At 35.9% G+C, this 17,045-nt stretch overlaps 2 protein-coding genes across 3 annotated transcripts; one reads left to right on the forward strand and one right to left on the reverse strand.

The window, feature by feature from the left end:
* The first annotated feature begins 1,261 nt into the window (after positions 1-1,261).
* Positions 1,262-9,658, forward strand: LOC131777582 (2-oxoisovalerate dehydrogenase subunit beta, mitochondrial-like). 2 transcript variants are annotated; one of them, XM_059093889.2, is made up of 9 exons: positions 1,262-1,429; positions 2,623-2,700; positions 3,013-3,081; positions 3,282-3,415; positions 5,527-5,682; positions 6,286-6,457; positions 6,539-6,684; positions 7,270-7,356; positions 8,311-9,658. In XM_059093889.2, the coding sequence occupies exons 1-9, from the start codon at positions 1,270-1,272 to the stop codon at positions 8,449-8,451; spliced, it is 1,143 nt and encodes a 380-aa protein (XP_058949872.1). In that variant the 5' UTR covers positions 1,262-1,269; the 3' UTR covers positions 8,452-9,658. The 2 variants fall into 2 exon arrangements, with proteins under 2 accessions (XP_058949872.1, XP_066028305.1); XM_066172208.1 differs by lacking the exon at positions 2,623-2,700.
* On the reverse strand, positions 9,450-16,297 carry LOC131777581 (WD and tetratricopeptide repeats protein 1). The gene is made up of 8 exons (XM_059093886.2): positions 15,953-16,297; positions 15,772-15,855; positions 15,007-15,053; positions 14,681-14,792; positions 14,144-14,331; positions 12,326-13,174; positions 11,580-11,812; positions 9,450-11,139 (listed from the first exon to the last, which is right to left on the reverse strand). The coding sequence occupies exons 1-8, from the start codon at positions 15,998-16,000 to the stop codon at positions 10,580-10,582; spliced, it is 2,121 nt and encodes a 706-aa protein (XP_058949869.1). The 5' UTR covers positions 16,001-16,297; the 3' UTR covers positions 9,450-10,579.
* Positions 16,298-17,045: the final 748 nt, after the last annotated feature.

The raw sequence follows: 17,045 nt of genomic DNA on the forward strand, positions 1-17,045 counted from the left end.
TTCCTCAGTAAATAGAGACCAGTTGTCTTTGGAACTGCACATCATTTCAACAATAAAGCAACACTTCTAATGTTGTATCCAATGAAGTTTTTGGCTGAGAAGGTCGCATGCGTAGGCTGGCATCATAGCCGAGAGGATAGGCAACACAGCATTTCCAGGTGCCATTGTGGTCTCTCAAAAGATTTTGTCTTGTGATAAATTTCATTCGGAGTTTGGTGGGTGGAATTGGATTATTATCATCAATGTATGGATCAAACTTGTGCTGAAAATTCTCTTTCTACACCTCACTTCGGAATTGAATTGAGAAGCTTCCTTCAGACCTTAATGACTGCTTAAGATCATACAGGATAATCGTTACTAGATTAATGAAAGTTTCCACCTCCCCATCGCGTTTTATTTAGTACTCCATATTAAAAATTGAAGTTCGCATTCATGCTTCCTTTACTGAGTATGGTTCCCATGTTACCGATAACTAAACATTGTAATTGTTATTTTCATCAATATCTTTTATGTTATTATCGAACAAAAGTTCAGGAAAGAGGATGTTCCTTGTATCTCTGTTCGAATGTGACTCTTCAAAAACGTGGGTATGCTGATGATGGCTTTTGAAAACTGAGTGTTAGAAGAAGCGCCGATATGTTTTAGCACGGCCCCTCTCTCGATTTTTCTCCATTGTAACAGATGGGAAAACTTTTTTCTCTTATAAATGAACACAATAAGATATCCTATTTAAAATTTTTATCAACGGTCTGAATAGAGAAGTGATGCTGGATTTTTCTTTGTTTGAAAATAACACAAATATTATAATGACGTCTGCCACCCACTCTCTTCCTAGCTTTTTTTTGTTGTGGAAAATTTTCTCATTGCACAGGTAGTTCAGATTTAACCACAAAAACACACAATATTTAAATTGTTTTTGTCTTTTTTAACGAAACATTTTTATCCTCTTTTCTGATCAAACTGAAAAGAAGAAAAAGAAAGCGGCATGGTTCATGGCATGTACCGCAGTTATTATATTTTTGCTTCAATGTAGTTGTAAACATCTCAGTTCAGGTTGTCACTGAAAATTTAACAGATCCTGATCCACTGATCAAACTTTCACAGTGGCTCGTAAAATCTCGAAATTTGTAATTTTAACTTTTATCTAAATTTTAATTTTTACTTAACGGAGCTCAACAGCCAAGATATAAACATTCAGGTACTTGGTTGGCCGAGTCAGAAGAATGGGTACTAAAAAATCCGTAGTACTGGAATCGATTAATTTCCAACATGGCGGGTGTCCGCGAATTGTCAAAGCTTTTAAAATCGCACTTGTTGCATTTTCCCAGGAAATCTCACCCCCTAGGAGGCTCTCGAAGTGCATTTCAAACATATGGTAGATGTGCTTCAACATTGACATTCGTTCCTGATTCTCCGTCACCTCTTGATGGTAAGCTATAGACAAAACCAAACTCATTAACCAAACAGAGAACAATATTTAGACTGAACTAGATTTATTTTGCTAAGTTACATTAACCTAGTAGACATTTAAATCTGATAAAATTTATTATAAATTCTTATGTTTTTTGAAAGTGAAATATCTACCTCAAGTTGCGGTGGTCGAAATCAGATATTTCCTAATTGACGGCAATCGATACATGCGACGCACCTTCCAACAAAACTCTTTACTAAACATACCTTAATTAAGTTTCCATTCATTTATTACGGGGAGCAAATCGAACTCAATACTGTCCTAGAAAACAAAATTTTGTATCAAATAATTTGATGTACAGAACTTTTAATACTATTATAATGTAATAGTGTAGTTTGATCGTCTGAGTGAGTGTAGTCCTGAGAAGGACAGTCACCACTGCTGACAACATTCCTTCTCAAGACTAAACTCCCCTGGACGATTAAACTACTACACTCACCAGGATGATCAAACTACACTGTTACATGTTACCCCCAGGTTCAAACCATTTACTCTACCTTGATAATAGTGAAACCTTTCTGTTTGTTAATTTGTTATGCATACAGCCTTTTCAGATCGAATTGGATTAGTCTAGTTACATATGAGGAACTGCCAAAAGGTGTATGTGTATGACTTATACATGTATGGGTGCTGTTGTATGTGCAGTTAGACTCGGTCAATACTGGCATGTTCTACTCGCTAGTTTATCTCTCATAGCTATCCTGCTTGTGCTGTATTGCCTACGACTGAAGAATGTGAACTTCAATCAGGCATCATTAAACAACTGTTTCATAATGAAATGTAGGTTACCATTTCTCATGCCCATGTGCATTTGAATGTAACTGTGGTGTGTAATTAGCTGTTCAAATTATATTTAAATGCGATAAAACATTTGTAAGTTTGAGACATTTCCACAAGTTTCTATGTCTTGCTGCATAGATGGTTATGTTAACTTATGTTGCCTAAAACTTTACCAGTCCCTGTGCCATAATAGTTCTGAGTTCTAGATCTCTTAATTGTAATATGTGTACAGAGTGGTTTACTTCCCATATCAAATCCTCTATTACCCTTTGTTCTAAATATTTGTATATATTATATTGAGCTAAATAGATATGTGATATTTTGAAGGTTCATATTTACTTATCACTATTTTTTTATAAATCCCTTTCCAGGAGAAACTCAAAAAATGAATTTGTTTCAGTCTTTAACAAATGCAATGGATATCATTCTTGATTCAGATCCAACTTCGGGTAAATAAATTTCCTTTTGAATGATTTGTGATATCTGGTTCAAATATTTCAAATTATCTTCATGGAGATGCACATTTAGCCAAACCTAAAGCAGAGCTTCTTACTGAAAGTCTTTTGTTTGTACCTACCCACTTTTAGATGGGTAAGGGTCTGAATTTTAAAGACAAGGAACTGAATAACATCAAACAAAATGATGTATGTTTGTGATGTGTTTGAAGACTATCCTACCAGAAATGCACTTAGTAATATTGAACATATCACTATACTAACTGGGTAATTTACAAAAGCTGTGTTTAAATTTTGTTTTTGTAGTTGTATTTGGAGAGGATGTAGCATTTGGTGGAGTTTTTAGATGTACAGTTGGTCTAAAGGACAAATATGGTGACTAACTTTTTTTGATTGAACCTTAACTATTGTGTCATTTGTCACTGTTTTTTTAGTAGAAACTTTTTATCTGACTGGTAAATTTCAAATCTGAGCATGTATGATATTACTCACCAATCAGTGTTATGTGGATAACTGGTTCACATTTAAAATTGAGTTTTTCTAAGGCACACATTATTCACCCAATGTTTTCCCAGGAAAAGACAGAGTCTTCAACACACCACTCAGTGAACAAGGAATTGTTGGTTTTGGAATTGGAATGGCTGCAGCAGGTGCTACAGCTATTGCTGAGATTCAGTTTGCTGATTATATTTTCCCTGCATTTGATCAGGTGAAAAGAAACTCAGTGGAATTATATAAAAAAGCTTGTTTATTACACACTGCATCTGGGAAATTAAAATCAGACTTAATATAATATTTCAAAATTTTTTTCGTCCAAAAGCTGGCAATTTTTACTGGCTGTTTTCTGGTGATAGGCACAGCTAACAGAAAAAAACAATAACCAAAAAATTTCACTTATATTGTCCAGCAAGTTTTGTAAGTTATTCAGTGCTTTCAATAAGACCTGGCACCCGCTGGAGCTCCGGCAGGTATTCTGTTGTGAATCGCTGGGTATACTTTGTCACATCCAAGTCAAATTAACAGAACAAAAAAAGAAATAAATCACATTCAAAATAATAGCCAATTTAGTGTTGGAGTGTTCACCTCATTTAATTCTTTGGTCCTTTTTTTTTAGATTCATTCTTTCAATAGAAGTTTTCTTTTTCTGCTTGTTTTGGGTGTTCTTCAAAAATTGACCATGTGTGAAATCAAAGTACATATCTTTGGTTGCCTGAAATGGTCTTTTAAACAATTTTGTGCTGAACTAAAATCATGAAATACTTTTGGAAAAATAAAACAACAGCAGTTCAACTTAACCGCTAGTTGAAAATCAAAAATGATAAAACAGCTTGCTTGTTGATAGGCTAGGAAATCAAATTTGGAACTTTTTCACAAAGATGTTAACTTTAACCTAGGCTTAACTATGAACTCAAGATAGAAATGAAAACAGCCATTGAACACTCAGCATTAACCCTTGTATTAAAAAAAAAAAACAAGCTGCTTTTTCAGTGAAAATTGAGGAAGACCTTTTTCTAATTGTTTAGGATGTAATATGAAACATGAGTTGTGGGAACAGCCAAAATTCATTGGCTGATTGATTTAATTCAATTATGTTAATATTTAAACAGTTATGGTGGCTAAATCTGTCGACAATGAACAATTCTGCAGACAAAAGTATTCTTGGGGTTTTTCCAAGAAACAAAACTGGTGGAATTCACTACCTCATATTTTTAATTTCACCCACTAAAAAAAATTAAAAAATAAAATAAAAAAAGACTTGAAATCACATAAAATTAGTTCAGTATTTCGAGGTAGAAGACTGATAGGTTTGAACAAAGATCGTGGCTTTACAATGCAAATATTATAAGCGACTGTGAGTCAAAAAAGGATGTATGAATGGAAAACGATGGTATCTCAGTGGCTTGGCCAGGGGAAGAAAGGTTTTAATAGTAACATTGAAATTTGAGAACATGTGCATACGGAAATTTGATGCACACAGGATATTAGCTTGTATTATTTTTATTGACTGCTGGTTGAAAGTGTGAAGTACTAAGCAATGTTGGGTGGTCACTGCCATTCTGGATCTTTCTGTAACTTTGTGGAATCTTTCAAACACACTCAACAAATGAGACATAAAACACCTCGACATCCTTTAGTTGATAAACAAGTTTTGAGTAAAAACCATTGGTATTGTCTTGTCATACCAAATATCACATTTCCAGGAAAAATAAGATTTTGAGTGAACAAGAACATCCTGACACAAATTTCAGTAACCAGTAACCATATGTCCCTTCAGAAGACTTTTTGTGTGAAATTCGGGCAGCAGGTTTGCAAGTCGGCAATGGAAGATTTGATTAGAAATAAACAACCAGTTAAACAATTATTACAAAGGAGACCAATATTCATTGATCATTTACCAAAGTTCAACACAAAAAACTCAGTTTGAAGCCAATTTATTCTGAATGGAACTAGTGGGCTAATGAGAGCAAAATTGTTTTTTCATATTTTTCTCCTGCGGGTGCTTTACCAAGGTAGCCATGCACTTACTTCAAATCTTATTGAAAGTACTGTACACTGTAAGCCCTCATATTTTTGTAAGTTTTTAAAAACACTAAGTTTTTTGTAAGTGAAAACATATGAAGGAGTTTAAGAGATTATTTACTTAATATTATCATAACAGAACATGAATTGCATCCTTGAATTATATTTATCTTAAATTGCAAGATGAATGAATAATTGTTGCTTTCACTGGTACCTTGTATTGAAAATTTTATATGTAAGGTCATCTGATTAATTTGTACTGCCCCTAACTTTCAATGAGATGTTCTCTTATTATTTTAGCTGGTGAATGAAGCTGCAAAGTTTAGGTATCGGTCAGGAAATCTTTTCAACTGTGGAAGCTTAACTGTACGAGCACCATGTGGGGCTGTTGGCCATGGGGCTCATTATCATTCACAGTCTGTGGAAAGTTTCTTTGCTCATGTTCCAGGATTGAAGGTAAACAAAAGCCTTTTTGAAATTTATATATATATATATATATATATATATATATATATATATATATATATATATAAGTGAAAGAGTCAAAGAGGACACATCGATTCTTTGTTACTCTGAGTTTCGCGCCTAAGCACTCATCAGAGTTCTGTCTGTCTCTACCCCCACGTTTATGGGGGTAGAGTCTACCTTGGCATAAAGTGCTCAATGCTGTGGTAGCAGAGCTGAATATATATAAGTGAAAGAATCAAAGAGGACGCATTGATTCTCTGCTACTCTGAGTTTTGTGCCTAAGTACTTGTCAGTTCTCGTAAGTTCTGTTTAGGGTTAGGGTTAGGGTTAGGGTTAGGGCCACTTAGGCGCAAAACTCAGAGTAATCGATGCATCCTCTTTGATTCTTTAACTTATATATACATATATATTGTAAGATTGTTTGTAAACACATCTTATTTTTCAACCACAGCTAGGTGGGTTACCTCACCTACCTGGAGTCCCCCACTACCATGTAAACCAGCTCTAAATTAGAGAACATGATGAACCCTAACCATCAACCTTTTAAGTTGTATTAGGAGTCTAAAAATTTTGCATTGTACCCTTTTTCAGGTCGTTATACCAAGGGGGCCAATTCAAGCAAAAGGACTACTCCTCTCTTCTATCAGAGACAAGAATCCAGTTGTATTTTTTGAACCCAAGATCTTGTACAGACAAGCAGTTGAAGAAGTTCCTGTGGGAGACTATGAAATCCCACTCTCTGAGGCAGAAATTCTAGAGGAGGGTATGTTAAACCTTCAGAGGTGAAGTGATTTTTGACTTGTTATTATAACATTGCACATTATTGTTGTTTTTTTGTTTGTAGGTTCAGATGTAACAGTAGTGGGGTGGGGCACACAGATCCATGTCTTACGAGATGTCTGTAAAATGGCAAAAGATCAGCTAGGAGTGAGCTGTGAACTTATTGATCTCAGGACAATTCTTCCTTGGGATGAAGACACCGTCTTCAAGGTAATTTTGTTATTCCCAAAATATATCTTTCTGTTATAATTTATATATAAATATGTAGTTTGATTTTAGTAACAGGCATGTTCAAAGAGTGAAATGTTAGAAATGAATGTAATTATAATAAGAGTTAAAATGATAATATTGTCTCTTTATAGTGTAGCTGTGTTGTAAAAAAGAAATCAGTATTTGACACAGATTGAGCCTGGCATAGAAGTTCTAAAGAAACTAATAACAACAATATATATACACATCAAAGATGTGGTTAGATAAGCTGTGTCTCTGGGTGCATAGCTAAGGAGAACGACAGTGAGTCTTCTTCTTTAAAAGCAGACAAGTAGGGAATAATGAGACATGAAAATAATCTGTATACATCAAAGATAAAAACTGATAAAAGCAATTTAAATATATTGACATGAAACTCCCAACAGAGTTTACATGTATATGTGCTGAAAATTTAGACCATACATAAGTATCCATTCCTCAAAAGAAAATAAATCAAAGGTATAGCTTTGTAGGGAAATCAACTGTTGTATAAAGGAACAAATTTACAAATGATATTTATAATTAAAGGTTTATCTGTCTTATTAGTCTGTGATGAAGACTGGGAGATTGTTAATAGCACATGAAGCTACTCTTACAGGAGGATTTGGAGCAGAAATAAGTAGCACTGTACAGGTTAGAGATACTTGTGAATTAAATTGAGTATATTTTTTTGTAGACAATCAAGGGATGGATAGTGCAATAAACTTTCTCAGCCTATGTCATCACTCAACCCTTTAACTCCCATAGTGATCAAGACAGAGTTTCTCCTTACAATATCAACACAATATCAAGCAGACAAGTGATGAGAATAAAGAAAAATGTCAATTAGGAGATTATAAGGCAATCCAATACCAAATTCTCCAAACTAACATCACAAGAACTGTATGGCAGACAGTAAGGAGAATTACTAATGAGATCTTGGAAGTTAAAGGGTTAATAAACAGTAACAGTAACTTTGCTTGTCAGTCAGTTACTTCAAAAACACTTAAAGAGCCTCAAAATGATTTCATCATTTTTAAACAACATTTACTTAATGGTCGAATACTTCACCCTTCTTTGTGTGTTGGGATGAAAATGATATCAAAAATCCCAATTTCTAAATTTGAGATGATCACCTTTCTAACATGAATTGTGCAATATCAGCACTACATCTTTTTGAAACACCCTGTAATTAATTGAAGTATTACATGAAGTATAACATGCCTGTAAGTTGAAAGTAGGTTTGTTGACCCCCATTTTTTATTACTGAAAATGATCTACAGGAAATGTGTTATATAGATCAGAACCACCTTAAATCATGAAAACAGTAGGCACTGATAATTTGAGAATTTGTGAAAAGATGATTCTTGATATGGTGATTGCATTTCGGGCATAAGGAATAGGTATTACCAAGCTTAAAGTTATAAATGTACTGGCATATTAAGCTTAAATTTGAGGGTGTTGCCAAGAGATTTTAATTTTCAATGCTACAAGGTATGATGTTCTGGCCTATTCACAAGACCTGTACTAGTTTCCACTGTGCTATAGGGATTTTAGATATACAAACGAATGTAATTTTTACAAGGTTTCGTTTCTTCCTTGTTGTAGGAACATTGTTTCTTGTCACTTGAGGCCCCCATCCAGCGAGTGTGTGGCTGGGACACACCCTTCCCTCACATATTTGAGCCATTTTACCTTCCAGACAAGTGGAGATGTTTTGAGGCCCTCAAAAAAATCATTAGCTATTAGGAATTTAACTTGCTTTCATACACTATGAAAGCTTAATTAAATATATTTTGTAGCCTCAAAAGTTACCTAATGGATCTCTTTATAGCACTTTTTGGACTTGAATTTCAATTTTACTTCAAAATGAAGTCCACTTTCTTACAGACAGCACATATCTTCATTTACAAGTTAGTCCTGTGGAAGTGATCAAACATCTTTTATTTAGTTATTCCAAAAAGTTGTATTTATATTTAATTTAAGATTTAACTATTTTAACTTAGGATAATTTATATTACCAGAAGTATACAACCTAGCTTATATGCTACTGATGAAATAGATAGTTGATGGTAGTAGCAGAGGTTTCCCATACATTTCAGTTAATAACTCAAAGCTGAAGAAGGCAACCTAGGTGAAAAAGATCATATCTAGATAATAATTTTGGTCTTGATGCAGGTATGTTCTCATCACAAACCACTACTTCCATTAGGAGCACTTCTGAACAAAGTATAATGACTGTGAGGGAGAGATTTCTGATTAGAATATTAGAATAAAAGGATGGATGGTGCAGGCCTATCTATGATTCATCACAATTTGTCCTTTGTAGCTTAAGGGTTCATCTTCATCATCAAAGAAAATGATAGGCCAATAGGGCTACCTTTACTTAAATTGGTCTCCTTATTTAAGATAGAAAATTCAGAAATGAGTGTATACTGTTTTGACATTAAAGGCCATTCGGGGTAAAGGTTTCTAATGGACTGACAAGTCCTACAAGGCAGCTTTAAGCATTCCACCAAAATAATGGGACTAAAAAACAAGAACATGGGTGAATATTGTGAATCTGGACTGTAAACATAACAAGAGGCAATGAAGTATACAACCAAAGGAGCACACAAAAAGTCAGTGGTAAAAGGCAGTAAATAGGCAAGTACATCTAATATAGGTCATTCACTGCCTTGACCATTTTCTCAGCAATTTATTGTGTTTAGAGTGTGCTCATTACAGTGGTGAAGACAGCTTAGAAGCATGTTATCACAGTTTATTTTTTCACTCTTAAAACTTGAAATTACAAAAAAAAATGTACTTGGAAATGTACATAGGAGACAAATGCCCAGAAATGTACAGGAGAGACCTTTAAATTTCACTTGGAGCCATCAATAATATGGTTGCCAATGTTTGCAAAAATATCTTAACTACAAGTTAGGTTTGAGAATTAAATTCGTTGTAAACCATATCCCCATTTCTGACTATCTATGATGTGCAGCCATACATCGAAGAAGTTTAAATCAGCTTCCATAGTTGATAATTACTTCAGTACCATTCATTGTTAGCTTTTTCTACAAAGAAATCTACCAAGTATAAAAAACAAATTAAGTGATAAATTTTGGAATCAAAGGTAACCTCATTGTTGATGTCATATAAAATGTCCAATTAGCATATCAAAAACTCACCAGAGCAATCTAAGAAAACCAAGATACTATCCCTCAGTGACATTTGTGTCTTGGGTTCATTTAAATAAAAATGCAACACAAAAGCCATGACATCAAAACTCTCCCAAACAACATTCTGGAGGGTTTGGAAGACCTGAGTATGGTCAACAAACAGCTGGTCAGCTACTTGTCCTGGCAAGGTCAAATGTGTTATCACCTGGTATTGGACAACTATCCTTAGTTAAATTAGTAAGCTTTTAACAAAGGACTAGAGGGGCCAATGGCAGCAACTTTCATTTCTTGGAAAAAAGGCTTTAAATTTGTTACCCTAGTTGGCCTGGAAAAACATGTATCGCATGTAATCCAAAACATTTCTGACCACTTTAAACAAGATGACATTCATGACTGATTTTAAAAAATACCCATCCACCTTGTCCAAAGCTCAGCATTCCTTTGCAGCCATCACCAGGAAGTCACTGTCACTGATACCCATTCAATCAAAAACAAGCTTGAGGGAGACTACATCCATGAATTGATGGCTGAAGGAAAGGGAAGAAATTGAGGAGAGAGGATGGGTTATTTTTGATCAGTAAAAACTTGTAATTCCATTTGTTTTTACACTATATGTCCAAAACTGGACAGCTTATTTTGCAAGTATCTTACATCCACACATGACCTATTTGGGTGAGTTCTAGTTTTATTGAATGGTAAAATAAATTTGTTGTCTAACTAGTACGACACTGTATTGGGGTTTCAGTGTCATCTTCATCACTACCCTCTCCCATGGTGAATCTTGATCTGTATCCCATGTTCATAAGCATCACTTCCAAAGGATCAGCATTCATTCTACGCTGATTTGCCCTTGCAGCAGCTTCAACTTCATCTATAAGTCTATCTTGTATATCTCCACTCCTTGGACATGGACTCCACAATCTGATTACAGGATCAATTCCACTTGTAGCCAGAAGACACATGCTTGGATGTGGTTGCAAGCAATTCACAATAGAATCATCTCCCTTTAGAACTCTCACTAAATTTGTTGTCTCTTTGTCCCACATGAAAAATGAACCATCATCACTGCCTGCCACAATAAACTGTCCGTTGTTGCCAAAAAAGTTGGACTCTTTTATATCTGTAGTTGTGTTACAATGTCCACAGAACCGCCGATCGTAATCAAGTGCTCCAGCTCGAAATTCTTTCTCTTGATCAGACACAATGCTAGGCCGTCTCCTGCGCCGATTTGGAAGTGGTTCAGACTGAGCATTTGACTCTCCTTCACTGTTTTCTAGACATATAAGAGTATCTCAAGTCACTAAGAATAACACTGACTCAAGCTAATCACAAAAATGCTGAATGAAACAATCATAACAACATTGTTCTCAAACCTGTTATGAATAATTTCTGGCTGTAATTTTTTGTTCAGTTTTCATCAGAGTTTCTGTTGAAAGAGACTCTGCTCTTTTCCTCTGACTACCCCAGAGGTGGAAGCAGGTAGGCACAAATTGATTTTATCAGGAAATTTGAGACTTCCATTAGATACCAGCCTATTTGACCCAATCCTAGATAGTTTGCACATGACAATTTGCCACTAGGAAACTAAAATTGTCAGTGAAAGTGATGCAATTGCTGGTTTACATATTTCATAGTGAATTAGCATACATCAAGGTTTTCAAACATCCAGACCCAGAAATAACATTGAACTTATTACTGTCCAAGTACACCCACCACAAGTCTCAGCAAATGCAGCAGCTCTGATATCTCTCTCTAATGTTTTTGCTGCACTTCCTTCTGCTTGCTCTGGAAATTTTAACTTGAAATGATTGAGGCAGGAGAGGGCCTCCTGGAACCAGTGTAGTTCATACAAACATCGAGCTTGACGAAAATGGGCCTTAGTATGATTTGGGTCTAATCCCAGAGCTCTGTAGCAGTCACGCAAAGCAGCATAGATGTCCCCATCCCTGTAAAGAACGAAAAAAACAATTTGTTTGAAATAAGCATTTTGTTATCTCAGCCAAAGTGGAAGTTAATAGCAATAGTTTCCCCTAGTTATGAATCAAGAAATAGTCTTTATTTGAGGACAGTGGCCCATGCTGTAGTATGAAGCCACCAAGAGTATTGTCCCTCCCCCACAATCTGATGTGAAGCTGGTCCTTCCCAGACTTCCCCCTAGCATTGCAATCCCTTTCCCATTATCAGGATCCATTTCTACTTTTGGTTGGTAGAAGCACCATGAGAGTTAAGTGAGAGTTAAGAGTGTTGTGTGAGAACACAATCCAACTATCCTGCTAGGTCTTGAACCCAAACCTCAGGCTGACCATTTGGGTCACTGTGTTTCCCACTCCCATGAGGCATTCTGATCCCTAAACTTTTTTGTAATATCTTTGTGACAATAAATGAGGAGTCAGTTTGTAATACAATAATCACTTTCCCACATATCTTGCAAAACACAGCTAAGTCAGGTCATTACATACCAAGCCCTCTTAATATAAGCAGCAGCCCTGTTTGCATATAGGACAGCAGAATCAGATGCATGGACTATTGCTTCATTATACAAGTTAACTGCTGTCCAAAACTGTTGTTGGCAGAAGGCATCATTCCCTTTCTCTTTAAGTTGAAGTGCTTTCAGGGGCAATTGCTGGGAGGTGTTAGTTGAAGAACTGCAGCCACTTATAGGCTTTGAAGATCTTTTCTCTGAGACAGTTTTCTTTCCATTTAAGGCTGGGACCTTGTAACCATTTGTAGATCCATTAAGAGAATTTAAAAATCCATTTTTCCCTGAAGGAATACCAAAATTACCTACTACGTTTTTCACCACACCATTCGATGTAGGTGATGAACAAAGTCCATTAAAACCTTGATACCTCATGGCTTTGCGATGGCGTTTAATATCAAACAAATATATTTGTTCACCACCTAAATTTGCAATAAGTTCACATCCATTTGGTGAAAAATTCACATAGGTGGCAACATAGGCTCGAAATCGTCTCCGTGAATCTTTGCTCAGCTGTGGTGGCAAATGGCCAGGAGCAAAGTACTGAACACAACCAGGGGGAAGCTTTAAATCCTCAGTACAGCTGCTGTTACCACTAGAGGGTCTCTTGACCTCAGCAGACAAACTATAAGATGCTAACATTCTGTGGTCATATAATCGCACAAAAGGATCATTGCAGCCAACAGCAAGAAGTTCAGGTTGTAAAGGATTTATTGCTAGACACTTTGCCTCTGCCATGGCACCAACATAAATGTTGAGATTTATGAGTACATTCTTGCAGTTCTTACTGCTTGTATTACAGTTGTGAGGTTGCCGCAAATCAAATTGCCTGTTGAAAACAACACATTATGCAGCAATTATTTTCAAACCAGGATTGACTAAATGCAAACCAGGAAAAGAGAAGCCTATAATCTTTGAACAGTTTAGTGCCATTCATTTTGCAGACTCTCCATAAACTAATTACAAACACCAAGACACAAGTGCAGAACAAAAATTCAATTTAAAGCCAGTATCTTTACTTATCATGGGCTCAAAGAAACTCTTTCATTCAACTAGATTAAATGAGATTAAACTCCCTGGAATTGAACTCAAACCTGGCTTTGCCAACAAGGCATTCAGCAGTATGCTCTGTATCACACAGCCTTATTAGCATATTACAATACCACAAATAAATCATTCATTCATAAGTTATATATCAAAGAAAGATGTTTTTTCCTCGTCACAAGCATGGGACAAACAAAAAATTCTGAGTCCCCAAGAGGAATTGAACCTCAGACCTTTGGATTCCACACTGCGATGCTCTACCACTGAGCCACAGACTCTACTATGAAGTTCATATGACATGTGTCCTGCATACTGTTAGGATCAGCAATGTCAATAATGTCATGTTTGTAAATAGAATACGAGAGATGGTAAGTTTTGACCTCAGTAAAGAAATAGATTATTCTATTTATAAACATAATGCTATTGACATTGCTGATCCTAGCAGTATGCAGGATTTGTGTAATATGAACTTCATAATAGATCTTGTTCACCGTAGCATCTTTGTGGCTCACTGGTAGAGCATCAAAGCATGGAATGTGAAGGTCTGAGGTTCCATTCCTGATGGGGACTCAGAATTTTTCTTTGTCTCAAGCTTGTCACAAGATGAAAAAACATCTTTCTCTATTTCTTTAACAAAATTTCTATTACTCTATTTCTTTCAGGAAAATAAGATCTTTTTTTTATGCATATCACATCACCTTTATGTTTCACCAGTTTACTACTACATCGATATTTAGGCTAATAGATCAATTACCTTATGGTTCCATCTTCAGATGCACTCCACAACATATACGGAGTATCTGGAGCTGTAGCTAGTCTCTTCACACGTCCAATATGACATTTATATACCTGTGATGTTTCTTGTGTTTCCACTGTATGAATCTGAACTTTAGCATCGGCAGCAGCTGTTGCAATTATTCGAGCTCCAATCTGTGGCAAGAACTAGAAAGCACAATGTGGATAATTTTTTTTAATGGTTACATAGAGGAATACCATAATGTGGCAAAATCCAGTCTCATCACATTCTCAGACCAGAGCAGTCACAACCTCAATACTAATACAAGCCCCCTATAGTAGCCTCATCCAACCAAGCCTGCAGTTTTCCGCCTAGCCTATTCCTCAGAACAAGTCATACCCCCTCCCCCTCCCCCTCCCCCCCATGCCTTAATATCACTCATTGCTCTAACTTCAAAGGTTCTAGGACTCCCTAAATATTACCAGTGGTACAGTGATGACATGGGAAGTCAAATTTTTATCTACTATATGGTAAGCATCTTCTTGAATGTAATACCTTGACAGAGAAGATGTTTCCTGAGTGGCCAGTTTTAATGCAGCACTTTTTGTGACGTCTCAGAGGGTCCCATAATATAGCATTTAGATCATCTGAACCAGACAAAAGAAGACTGCAAGAGGAGCACACATTGCTATAAATTTTTACCTTTACATGTCACAAGGTGAACACATTAGAGTACAAACAACAGTTAAAAGTTAATAACTAACCATACATTAAAATAATTATAATCAATATTGTGTAATTATTATATAATTATTACCTAAAATACTTGGTGTCATTTGCTGTTGGCAGTAAAGGAAACCTGGTTACAAACTATCACTTACTTTCCATTTTCATTCCACTCCAAACAATTAACACATCCAGAATGACCCTAGTTGAAAAACATGATAGTTTAATTAGTAACAAAAACAGGCTACCGAGCCTTGGCAAAATGGAAACCCTTCTATAGTTTAAAACCTGCAGTACCTTTTTAACATGTTTCCGAATATTCTGATCGTCTATTAATCCAGAAAAGAGTATTAATCCCATTTCCTCTAAAACATAACTTGATGACACGAAAGCTCCCGTGGACTAAAGCGTCTATTATCGTTACTGGCAAGCTTATATCGGATCTCTTATAGGACAACATAAGAAAAAGCAATATCCTCACCACAATTGTGAGTCACAAAATAATTCCATAAAAAAACCTCAGAAATTTGAATTAAGTGGCCCCAGCTAAATTTCAAGATCAACTGGTCCTATGTAAGAAGACGTCAAAGTTTCGCTAGCATTAATTAAGTTGGTCAACATTCCTGTTTATTTCAAAGCGCTTTCTTAACGAATGGCAAAACTGATTTACGATTTCTGCATCAAATTAGGCAAAACGCTGGGCAAGTTTCACACTTCCGCGAACCATGCAATCTAGAAAACACAGTTGCTTAGCCTCAGTTGTGGATAGGAAAAAATATATATATACTGAATCCGACAGAAAACCCGGCAGACTAAAAATAAACATTGAAAAGACTTGGATTTGAATTGTAGCTAGCAAGAAAGAGTTTGTCTGATAATATTATGACGCTGATTTTTAATTCAGCAAAACCTTACATTACCTCGAGCTCTGTTTCGAGTCCAAGCCTTTCAACAAAAGGTTGATGGAGTTGAAATCTTCTCTGGAAAGCTCGCGTGATGGACGACTATAGAGAAGACAATTCAAAAATGAAGAAAAAATGTAGGGTTAAACTGCGCTCCAACGCTGTGTATTATTCAAATTCAGAAAAAAAAAAACCTTACCTTGACTTCACGATCCCTAATAAACGTTGCGATATTATTTGTTTCCATAACTCTTTTTGATCGTTCTTCCCTCGTAAAATCAAACTGTTTTCTGCAGTACAGCAGTTTGCCGTGCTCAAAACATCTCCACTTTCGTGTTCGTGTCAGAAGTGCGTACTTGATTGACAAGCGACTTATAATTTACAAATTCTTGCTCACAAAATCCAGGCTCTTCACTTATACTAAGCTTGGTATTTAGAACTTTAAAGTTGTATGAAAGCTAAGACTTTGATATTCTTTACCCTCGACATTAGAAGACACATTAAAAATAAAAACTCTATACGGGTAAATGTTTCCGTGCTCATGTTAAAGCAATCTGATAGCTGAGACACCAAGCCTTGATGTAGGCGGAGGGAAGGTGCAGTCCCACCGCGGCCTTCGTAACCGAAACAAAGCTAATATCGATTCATGTTTCAGTATGTTGGCAAATATCAAACGAAACAAACTTCAGGGGCTCTGTAGAATCAAGAGAAAAACTGATTACGACGTACGAACGGTGATGAGGTCAATATAAATATCCTCTCCACAGACCCCAGTTAACCAGAAGTGAATTCTACGGATTTCTTTCTTCAAAGGAAGAAGTTCATACTAGTAGATCAGATGAGTAGGTCCTGAGGTTAGCGTTGGAGTATATTGTTTTTGAAATTAAATTAAACAGAAGAAGGCTGGAATTGTGGAATGCTTTAACCCTTCACCACCAAAATCTAAATAAGCATTCAGTGGCTCTTTTTGTTGGGTGTCAAACGATCATCTCTTTGGTTAATATTTTCTCTCTACACGTCTGTGTTAAACTTAGATATTACTTTTTTGTCTCCCATGGGGGTGAGAGAGTTAAGATATTCTGATGTTTTAACAAGCTTTTCTTGTAAAAAGTTCAAAGAGACTCTTGAACAATATCTGTCTGCTCAGCTAAATTAGCAGGGTTTGTATCCAAACGGTTTAACTTAATTGGTTGGAAACTGGTTTCACGCAGCGATTGCGTTTGGAAGAGAGGAGTCCTAGGAAGAATAAGAATGGCAACAAAATAGTAATAACCAAATAAAACGAACATAGA

This window comes from Pocillopora verrucosa, chromosome 9, assembly GCF_036669915.1.
Source record: "Pocillopora verrucosa isolate sample1 chromosome 9, ASM3666991v2, whole genome shotgun sequence".
Taxonomy (NCBI): domain Eukaryota; kingdom Metazoa; phylum Cnidaria; class Anthozoa; order Scleractinia; family Pocilloporidae; genus Pocillopora; species Pocillopora verrucosa.